Genomic DNA, 10,392 nt, shown 5'->3' on the forward strand with positions numbered 1-10,392 from the left:
TTTTGCCATTGTAGCAAAGAGCTGTACACATTGCCCTTGGTGTCATCAGTTTCTCAGTGTAATTATACTTCTCCCTGCAAGAAAAAGGAAGCAAAAGGAAGAAATGCAGAGAAGATGGAAAATCTTTGCAGGCCTGGCATGACAGGATTACAAGGACTTTTGCTTCATTCTGTCTGTGTTTACTTCTTGATTACTCCAACATGACTATTTCCTTCTTGGTATTCCCGTGTACGAAAAGCAGACTTGAAAATACCCACCAGAGAGCTAATAAGCTCGGGAAATCTTCCCTAGGTATCATATTGTTTCTTGATCTTACAGTTCTGCCTTGATTTCATTAAGAGCAGTTGAGGTCCTTTCTTTATTGCTCTGCCATGAGGATTCACTCCTGACTACTCACTGCAACTCAAGGTGACGACCTAAGAGCACCTGACAGCGTGTCTCACTTTTAAACGCCTTTGGAGTCGCATTAAGCAAGTGCCTCTGCGCTTCCCGATTCCAATAACAGAGAGACCCCAAAGGCGGCTGCGGGCAGCGAAGGCCGGGCAGAAGCGCGGCCCCTGTGAGCGCGGCCACGAGGCGGCTGCGGTGGCGTCGCGGCGCCTCCGGGTGCCGCTGTTGGCCGAGGCGGAGCGGCGCTGGAGCCGCAGCCGCAGCCGCAGCCGCCGCGGAGCCGCCGCAGCGTCCTGCCCCCGCGGGCTGCTCGCTCGCCCGGCGGCGGCCAGAGCGGCAGCGGCGCGGGCAGCAGAGGCGAGCGGCGGCGCGGCGCGGGGAGCGGCGGCGTCCGAGGCGGCGGCGGCGAGCTCGCAGCCCTGCGGCGGCCCCTGCGCGGGCTGCGGAGCGCGGCGGAAGGCCGGGCGGAGGGCGGGCAGCGGCGGAAGGAGGAGCGCGGCGCTCGCTGTGGCAGAATGGCGGGGAGGCAGAGGCAGAGCCGGCGGCGAGCAGCCGGGCGAGTGCTGCTGTCCGCTCTGGTGCTGGGCTTGTGCTGCCGGGCGGCGCCGGAGCGGCTCCGCTACGCCATCCCCGAGGAGCTGGGCAGAGGCTCGCTGGTGGGGCCGCTGGCGCGGGACCTGGGGCTGAGCCCGGCCGACCTGCCGGCACGCAAGCTGCGGGTGGCGTCTGCCGCTACAAGGCAAGTGAAGTACTTCGGCGTGAGCGAGGAGACCGGGGAGCTGTACGTGAGCGAGAGGCTGGACCGGGAGGAGCTGTGTGGCGAGGCGGCGTCCTGCTCCGTCAGCTTCGAGGCGCTGGTGCAGAACCCGCTCAACGTTTTCCACGTCGAGGTGGCCATCCAGGACGTCAACGACAACACGCCGACCTTCAGCAGGGCTGCTCTGGACCTCGAGATCGGAGAATGGACACTTCCCGGTGCTCGTTTTCCGCTGGAGATGGCCCGAGACGCGGACGTGGGCAGCAATTCGCAGCTGACTTACGAGCTCACTAGCGACCCGTCCTTCACTCTGGCCATGACGGAGAGTCCGGATGGAAGCAAGCAGCCGGCGTTAGTGCTGGAGAGAACGTTGGACCGGGAGAAGCAGAGCTCGTTTCAGCTGGTGCTGACGGCAGTAGATGGGGGGGACCCGGTGCGGTCTGGGACTGTGCAGGTTCGCGTCAACGTGACGGACGCCAACGACAACGCGCCCGTGTTCAATAAAAGCGTGTACGAGGCTCGAGTGCGGGAGAATCTGCCGGCGGGGTCGCTGGTGCTGCGGGTGCGGGCCACGGATGCGGACGCGGGCTCCAACGGGCGGGTGTCCTACGGCTTCGGCAACGTCCCCGAGAGCGTCCGCGCGTTGTTCAGTGTGGACAGCGAGAGCGGCGAGGTGAGGACGGCGGCGCCCCTCGATTTCGAGGAGAAGAGCAAATACGGCTTTGGCCTGGAGGCGAGGGACGGGGGCGGTCTGGTGGCGCACTGCAAGTTACAGATAGACGTCACGGACGAGAACGACAACGCGCCCGAAATCACGATGCTGTCGGTGTCGAGCCCGGTGCCCGAGGACGCGCCGGTCGGCACGGTGGTGGCGCTCCTGAACGTGAACGACCCGGACTCCGGGGAGAACGGTCAGGTGTGGTGCGAGCTGTCGGGCGAGGCGCCGCTGTCGCTGGTGTCGTCGTCGTCGTCGGGCAGCTCGTACAAGGTGGTGACGGCGAGCTCGCTGGACCGTGAGCAGGCGTCCGAGCACCGCGTGACGGTGGTGGCGCGGGACCGGGGCGCGCCGGCGCTGTCCAGCGTGGCGGCGCTGGTGCTGGAGGTGTCGGACGTGAACGACAACGCGCCGGTGTTCGAGGAGGCGGCCTACAGCGCGTACGTGCCGGAGAACAACGCGGCGGGCGCGGAGGTGGTGCGCGTGCGGGCGCGGGACGCGGACGCGGGCGCCAACGGGCGCGTGAGCTACTGGCTGGCGGGCGGCAGCGCGGGCGCGGCGGCGTACGTGTCGGTGGAGGCGCGGAGCGGCGCGGTGTACGCGCAGCGCTCCTTGGACTACGAGCAGTGCCGCGAGTTCGCGGTGGCGGTGCGGGCGCAGGACGGCGGGGCGCCGGCGCGCAGCTCGACGGCGACGGTGCGCGTCTTCGTGCTGGACCGCAACGACAACGCGCCGCGGGTGCTGTGGCCGGCGGCGGGAGCGGCGGGGGGATCGCCGTCGTCTTCGTCATTCGAGGTGGTGCCGCGCTCGGCCGAGGCCGGGTACCTGGTGGCCAAGGTGGTGGCGGTGGACGCGGACGCGGGGCGCAACGCGTGGCTGTCGTACGAGCTGGTGCAGGCGGCGGAGCCGGCGCTGTTCCGCGTGGGGCTGCACAGCGGCGAGGTGCGGACGGCGCGGGCCGTGTCGGAGAGGGACGCGGCGAAGCAGCGGCTGGTGACCGTGGTGAAGGACCACGGGCAGCCGGCTCTGTCGGCCACGGCCACGCTGCACGTGGTGCTGGCCGAGAGCCTGCAGGAGGCGCTGCCGGCGCTGAGCGAGCGGGCGGCGGGCGCCGAGCCGCCGGCGGAGCTGCAGTTCTACCTGGTGCTGGCGCTGGCGCTGCTGTCGGCGCTGTTCGTGCTGAGCGTGGCGCTGGCCGTGCTGGCGCGGGTGCGGCGGGCCGGGCCGCCCGCCGTGCTGCGCTGCCTGGGCGCGCAGCGCTTCTCCGTGGCCGGCGCCGCCTTCCCGGCCGACTTCTGCGAGGGCACCTTGCCCTACTCCTACAACCTGTGCGTGGCGCCGGGCCGCGCCGCCGCCGAGGCCGCTTGGCTGCCGCCGCCGCTGCCCAGCCTGCCCGCGGAGGAGCTTCTCGGCGCGGAGGCCTGCGGGAAGCGGAGCCCGAGCGACAGCGCCGACGCGGGAGAGCCGCCGGCGGACCGCGGCGCCCCGCAGGTCTGTAAGCCCGTTCAGTCCGTGTCTCTGAGCCTTTCCTAACCCATCGCTGCCATTAGTGGGCTGTTGGCTTTCGTTCTTATGCTTGGGCGATCTATGTGCTGATCAATGTTTCCATGACCAAGTGTAGCGTTGCTCTTCCTGTAGAGGCAGTTCGAATTGGCCCTTCCTGCGTCACCAGCTGTCACAACGTGTAGGGTCAGAGGGGAAGAATTTGCCATTCCACTTGTGCTGGATAAAATGGTACAGGTTTAGTGATCCTCTGAGATGTAATGAGCTCTGCCAATGTTGGACGTCGACAAGGCAAATATATGTGTACAAAACCTGTGTGTTAGTAACAGCGTCCGCGTATCCATCCTGTGCCGAATGAGATCCTTTACCTTTGTGAATCTCCGTCCTCTTTCCCTTCAGTTTTCCCCGGGTGGTGTGGATGGCAATTGCTGATCTGTGTGTCCATGAAGGAGTATAAGTAGAGCAGGTGGTAGGCGTTCTTGTTTCATCGGTGGTCCCAGGTTCAGGTTCAGCTGAGATTTTTGAACTACGAGGCTTGTGTTGTCGGAGCTGTTAGTAACGCTGAAGGCGGATCCTTATTCAGTAAAATGAGATTCGCTAATTCTGCACGACCGGGTCGGGAAAATGAGGATGACGCTTGGTGTTAATGTTTCCTTCCTGATCGCTTTTTCCCAAAGCGATGTACTTGGACCTGGTTGGCGGCTAAACAAAAAGCCGTAGATTAAAGCTGTTTCGATGTTGGACTGCCAAATGAAAGTGGGTGTGGCTCCGTGAATGGCGAAGTTACAGATTGTTCCTCCGCCTCTGCCGTGTGCCCTTTCGTCTTTTGAGGGAAGGCGGCTGCAGAAATGGTAGCAGTATTGAGGCTGAGTAGGCATTATTTCTCTGATTTCTTTGTGCAGTTATTTATCATTTTTGTTCCCCCTCTTTTCAATCTTCCTGATCTATTTTTTTTCTACAGTAGTTGAGGTGTTGAATGGGATTTACCAAAAAAAAAAAAAAAAGTTGAGATTTTTGTTTCAGATCCTGCTTCCTTTTTATATCCCCTTTTCCCAAACAGTTGCAAACAGTTGTACCTTGTTTAGCAGGAAGAGTTTGCTTTATTCTGGTGGGTTTTGGTTTTGCTGCTTTTTAAAATTTTTTATTTTTTAAATGATCCTCCCCCCTCCGACAGAGAGTACATGCGCATCGCTGCGTGCTGCTGATTTACTGTAGAATGGAGCTTTAAATCCTAAATCTAAGAATGGCTTATAGCGCTTAAGGGTATAATGAATAATTCGAAATAGTGGTTGGAGAAAGAGGAGAAAAGGAGGTGGGGTTTGATTCAGATCAGCCTTCGATATGCAGATGAAAAGTAAAAAAGTCAAGAGGGAAGGGCCGTCCCTGTACTGCGGGAGAGCAGGACTGACCATTCCGCGTGTTCGTGAGTACTTCCCCTACTCCATGATGCTCTTTTGATCTGCAGAAAGGCTGAGAAAAAGTCATTCAAGGACCACTGCTACGAAAAGCTGTGCAATTCGTGATGGAGGTTGTACTCTTGGACTAGTGGGATTAGACTCGTAATATTCTGCACATCATATAACAATAAATGTGCATCTGTATTATTTCACAATTACAAATTGTTTTGCCTCGTGCTGTAGAAATAACACAAAGTCGGGAGCCGTGTTATTTCTTTCTCATCGGCATGACCTGGAGGATCACAGAAGAGCTGGGCTGGAGAAAAGCCAAGGCAGGAGATCAGCGCTGGCTGGGGACCGGTGTGTCGGTGGCGGCGGTGCCGTCCCCGCGAGCTGCCCGTGGGCAAGGCAGGGCGGGCAGCGGTGGGCAGCGCTCGGTGCCTGCAGTGCCGGGAGGAGGCTGCGGGCGCCGCTGTTGACCGAGGAGGAGCGAGAGGAAGGCCGGAGCTCTGCAGGCAGCCCCGCCCGCTGCAGCCCGGCTCACTCACTCTCTCGCTCGCTATCTGTCTGTCTGTCTGTCTTCCTCGGCTTTCGGGCGGTCTGCGAGCGTCCCCGCGGTGCGGAGCCGTGCTGCAGCGAGGCGGAGGGTCCGGCAGCAGCGGCCGAGAGCGGAGAGCCGGAGCCGTATCGTGGGTGTTCGGCGGGGAGGTGCCGGCCGTGTTGCGGTGCCGGCGGCGCCGCGGCGGCGATGAGCGCGTCGGGGAGGCGCTGGGTCCGGCGGGAGCGAGCCCTGCTGTGGTGCGTCCTGGTGGCGTTGTGGGAGGCGGCGTGTGGGCAGCTGCGCTACTCGGTGCCCGAGGAGCTGCCGAAGGGCTCGTTCGTGGGCGACGTGGCCAAGGACCTGGGGCTGGAGCTGCCGGCGCTCGGCGATCGCGGCGCTCGCATCACAGAGAGAGGTCGGACGACGCAGTATTTCGCCCTGGACGGGAAGACGGGACATTTAGTGACGGTGCAGAGGATAGACAGAGAGCAGCTGTGCCGGCTGGTGGAGAAATGCGTGCTTCGGTGTGAGGTGATAGTGGAGGGGGAAATGCAGGTTTACGAAATCGAAGTGGAAATCACAGACGTTAACGACAACGCCCCCAGCTTCAAAGATGTTGTGCTGGAGGAGAAAATAAGCGAGACGACAGCGCCGGGTTCGCGGTTTCCCCTGGCCGAAGCTTACGACCCGGACTCGGGGTCGAACGCCCTGCAGAGCTACGAGCTGAGCGGCGACGAGCACTTCTCGCTGGCCGTGCAGGCGGGCCCCGGCGGCGCTCGTCGTCCCGAGCTGGTGCTGGCGAAGGCGCTGGACCGGGAGGAGGCGGCGTTTCACGAGCTGGTGCTGAGGGCGAGCGACGGCGGCGATCCGGCGCGGACGGGCACGGCGCGGCTGCGGGTGTCGGTGCTGGACGCGAACGACAACGCGCCCGTGTTCAGGCAGGCGGAGTACCCGGTGCGTGTGCCCGAGGACGTGCCCGTGGGCTCCACCCTCGTCACCGTCACGGCCACCGACGCCGACGAGGGGCTGAACGGGCACGTGAAATACTCGCTGAAGAAAGCGACGGACCTGGCATCGGAGATATTCCACCTGGATGCAGAGACGGGATCGATCACGCTGTTGCGGAGCCTGGACTTCGAGGAAGGCGACTCGTACGAACTGGAGGTGCAGGCACGGGACGGCGGCGGCCTTTCCGATACGACGAAAATCGCAATCACGGTGACAGACGTCAACGACAACTCGCCCGAACTGACAGTGTCGTCGGCGCTGAGCGCGATCTCTGAGGACGCGCCGCCGGGGACGGTGGTGGCCCTGCTGCATGTGCAGGACCGGGACTCGGGGGCGAACGGTGAGGTGCGGTGCTGGCTGGACGGGGCCGTCCCGTTCGTGCTGCAGAGCTCGCAGGGCAGCTACTACCGCGTGGTGACGGCGCGGGAGCTGGACCGGGAGGAGGTGTGGGAGTACAACGTGACGGTGCGGGCGGCGGACGGCGGTTCGCCGTCGCTGCGGAGCAGCGCGGTGCTGGCGCTGCGCGTGCTGGACGTGAACGACAACGCGCCGGTGTTCGCGGAGGCGCGGTACAGCGCGCGGCTGGCCGAGAACAACGCGGCGGGCGCGCTGGTGCTGACGGTGCGGGCGACGGACGCGGACTGGGGGGCGAACGCGCGCGTGCGGTACCGGCTGGGGGAGGGTCTTGTGCGGGGCGCGCCGCTGTCGTCGTACGTGTCGGTGCAGGCGGAGACGGGCGCGCTGTACGCGCTGCGCTCGTTCGACTACGAGGAGGTGCGCGAGGTGGGGCTGTGGGTGCGGGCGGAGGACGGCGGCGCGCCGGCGCTGAGCAGCAACGTGTCGGTGCGGCTGGTGATCGTGGACGAGAACGACAACGCGCCGCAGGTGCTGTACCCGCCGGCGTCGTCGTCGTCGTCGTCGTCGAGCGCGGGGTTGGGGTCGCGGTCGGGGTCGGTGTGGGGCTGGTCGGGCGTGGAGCTGGCGCCGCGGTCGGCGGAGCCCGGGTCGCTGGTGGCCAAGGTGGTGGCGGTGGACGCGGACGCGGGTCAGAACGCGTGGCTGTCGTACGAGCTGGCCAAGGCGACGGAGCCGGGGCTGTTCCGCGTGGGGCTGCACAGCGGCGAGGTGCGGACGGCGCGGTCGCCGCTGGCCCGCGACGCGTCGCGGCAGAGCCTGGTGGTGGTGGTGAAGGACCACGGGCGGCCGGCGCTGTCGGCCACGGCCACGCTGACGGTGGTGCTGGCCGAGAGCGTGGCCGAGCTGCTGTGGGAGCTGGGCAGCGCGGCGGCGGCGGCGGCGGCGGCGCCGGGCGAGGCGGCCGGCGGGCTGACGCGGTGGCTGGTGGTGGCCGTGGCGGCCGTGTCCTGCCTCTTCGTCGCCTTCCTGCTGCTGCTGCTGGCGCTGCGCCTGCGGCGCTGGCGCCGCTCGCAGCTGCTGGCGGCGGGCAGCGGCGCCCTGCGCGGCGTGCCGGCCTCGACCTTCGTGGGCATCGACGGCGTCCGCGCCTTCCTGCACTCCTACTCGCACGAGGTGTCGCTCACCGCCGACTCGCGCAAGAGCCAGCTCCGCTTGTCGGGCGCCAGCTGCTGCGACACCCTGCCGGCCCGGCCGCCGCCCGACGAGCCCGCGCCGCTGCTCGGGGAGGACCCTGCCGGCGCCCGCCGCGCGGACCCGGCCGCTGCCCCGGTGAGTGCCTCTGACCAGGCTTTCCCCGCCACGCTTCCCTCTGCTGCTTCCCGGCGCTTTGCCGGCGGGTTCTGCGTCCTGCGGAGGGAGGTTGGGTGCCCAGGAAGGCGGAGCTTCGCTGCGCAACGCGCTGTGCCCTGGTGCCTCTCGCTGCGTGGCGGTGAACGTGGGCTTGTGGCTGAGCGTTACGGTTGTTGTGAGGGGCAGGAGAAGTGTGGGGCTGCTGCTGGCTGGAGTTTCGTTGGAGAGGGGCTTTGTGGTTTTATCACGAGCCAGGTCGTTTCGCTTTTTGTCCCCTGACCCGTGTAATACCGGTTTTCCTTCCATTGTTAGCTCTTCTAAACGGATATGTTGCAGTCTTAGGAAATGGCAGTTTCTGGTTTTAGCAGGGTGTTCCCAACAGCACATGCAGTTGAATAGTGTGAAATTGTCTTGAATCGGAACCTTAATGGCTCCTTCTGTAACTTGTAATGACAGGTTAATAATTTGTATTTTTTGTGTGGTGTTATTGATTGTTTCATATAATTACCTCCTCGCGTGTGTAGTAGCATTTGATCTTGTACTCTTCATTATTTTTGTCGTTGAAAGCAGTGTCTGAGAAACAGAGTAGTATGTATTCTTGACATTGGTACTAGTCAGAATGGTTCTCTGCTTTTTCTGTGCTGCTTACCAGCCAGTGATCTATTTTACTTATATGATGGGACTTTTAATCTTGACCGGTGTGTTAGCTGAGGTGTTTTTCTCAAGGCTGTCTTTGGTTCCTTCCGAAATTATTATCCTTCCCTTTTTACACGTCTTTTTCATTTAACGGTCAGTATTTAGGATGAATGTAAGCAATTGCTGGAAATGAAACCTGTGCCTGCTTTGGGGCGGGTTTTGTACTTGTCTCGTACGACAGTTCCTCACACAGCATGTTCCTCAGCCGGTAGTGACAGGAGTGTCAATTTCGTATACCACAATGTAGTATGTGTTTTCCCCATTGATGGTACTTCTTCCTCATCCAGGAAACCGTTCCCAGGTCTTCCTGCAAATAGAAAGTAGAATTATTGTCACGGTTTCTGCTGGGCTGTTTTACGAACGGCATGGCACCCCAAGAAATATCAAGGTACTCTTGCTGTGAAGGGTTATTCATTTGTGCTTTTTATGTTGCCTTACAGCTTGTTTTATGTCGTTATCTCTTGTGTAGCAGCACTTGAACTTTTGATGCAGTGTTTAAATTTGATGCAAACGGTATGTGAGGAGCAGAGTGCATGCATTCTTAATAGGGTTACTGGTTAGAAAGGTTGTTTTCTCCTTCTGTGCTCCTTACCTGCCGATGACCACATCCAGATTCTCACTGCACCTGGAATGACTCTGTGAGAATGACCTTGTTGTCCACGAGAAGCCTGCTCCCGCAGTGGCCTTGTGGCCTCTTCTGCCAAATGAAGGTTAATCGCTGAGGGAACATTACTGTCCTATGGGCACTTTTCCTCTGCCTTACTGTCGTCATCGTGTTTTTCAGAGAGGTGTAGTTAGCGGTAGCGTTGTAGCTGAGGGTGTAGCATCAGTATGTCCTAATGCCAATATAAAGTTAATTTCTTGCTCAGCAGCCTTACTCATAGGATTGGACTGTTAGATATACGCAGGTATTTTCATCATGACCAGCTTATTAGTTGATGTTTTTTCTAAAAGTATTGTTTGTTGCTGTATTTATCACTATTGTCTTACAACACAGAGTTTTAGTTTAACATTATTTGAAATGCATGTAAACAGTACCTCTAGTAATGAAACGCAATAAACTTTGAGGAAGGGCGAGATTCTGCATAAATACCTGCTCAGTATGGGTCGATGACCCTCTTGTATATGTCTCTCCATCTGAAATAGAGTGTGGCTACTCCTTTGTGAGAATGGTCTTGTTGGTGAGGAAGAGCCTATTCTGACAGCAAATGTTGTGGCTGAGCGATTGTTTTCTAATAACTGCTGCAGTGGAAGAAGCTTGTGAAGGAGAAACTGAGTCCCGTAGTCCGTATCTTTGTATCTTTTGAGGCAAGAGTGGCATAACCGTAAACTGAGTTATCACCAGGACCCCGTGAATGAGCACAGTAGTCATCCATGGAGTCATCTCTTGTTTGGAGCAATATGAATGACAGGAACATCTACTGTACCTATAGTTTCCAAATGCATGGGCTGCGTAGCGCTTGAAAAGATTCAGCTGGCCATAATGTGCCTTAATCTCTCTATGGTCATGAACCAAGATGTGTTGGCTCGCAGAGAGTCTTGCATTCCATGATTTCCTTTGATTGTTGCTGAGAGGTTGTGTTACCATACAAACAGGCACGGAGGAGAATCAAGTACTTTTTCATAGACGTTGCACTCGAGAGGGTTTTATCCTTTCTATTTGCAGATCGCCGCACAC

The 10,392-nt window shown here is 60.2% G+C and overlaps 1 protein-coding gene and 1 pseudogene across 1 annotated transcript; both read left to right on the forward strand.

Moving 5' to 3' along the window:
• Window positions 1-905: 905 nt before the first annotated feature.
• LOC147414771 (protocadherin gamma-B5 pseudogene) lies at window positions 906-3,395 on the forward strand (annotated as a pseudogene).
• Window positions 3,396-5,049: 1,654 nt separating this feature from the next.
• LOC147414772 (protocadherin gamma-A2-like) lies at window positions 5,050-10,037 on the forward strand. The gene is given in 6 exon segments (XM_086471228.1): window positions 5,050-5,165; window positions 5,210-7,322; window positions 7,743-7,963; window positions 7,965-7,997; window positions 8,088-8,193; window positions 9,963-10,037. Coding segments are annotated over 6 exon segments (2,664 nt in total).
• Window positions 10,038-10,392: the final 355 nt, after the last annotated feature.

This window comes from Leptosomus discolor, chromosome 10 (assembly GCF_034619465.1).
Source record: "Leptosomus discolor isolate bLepDis1 chromosome 10, bLepDis1.hap2, whole genome shotgun sequence".
In the NCBI taxonomy this organism is placed as follows: domain Eukaryota; kingdom Metazoa; phylum Chordata; class Aves; order Leptosomiformes; family Leptosomidae; genus Leptosomus; species Leptosomus discolor.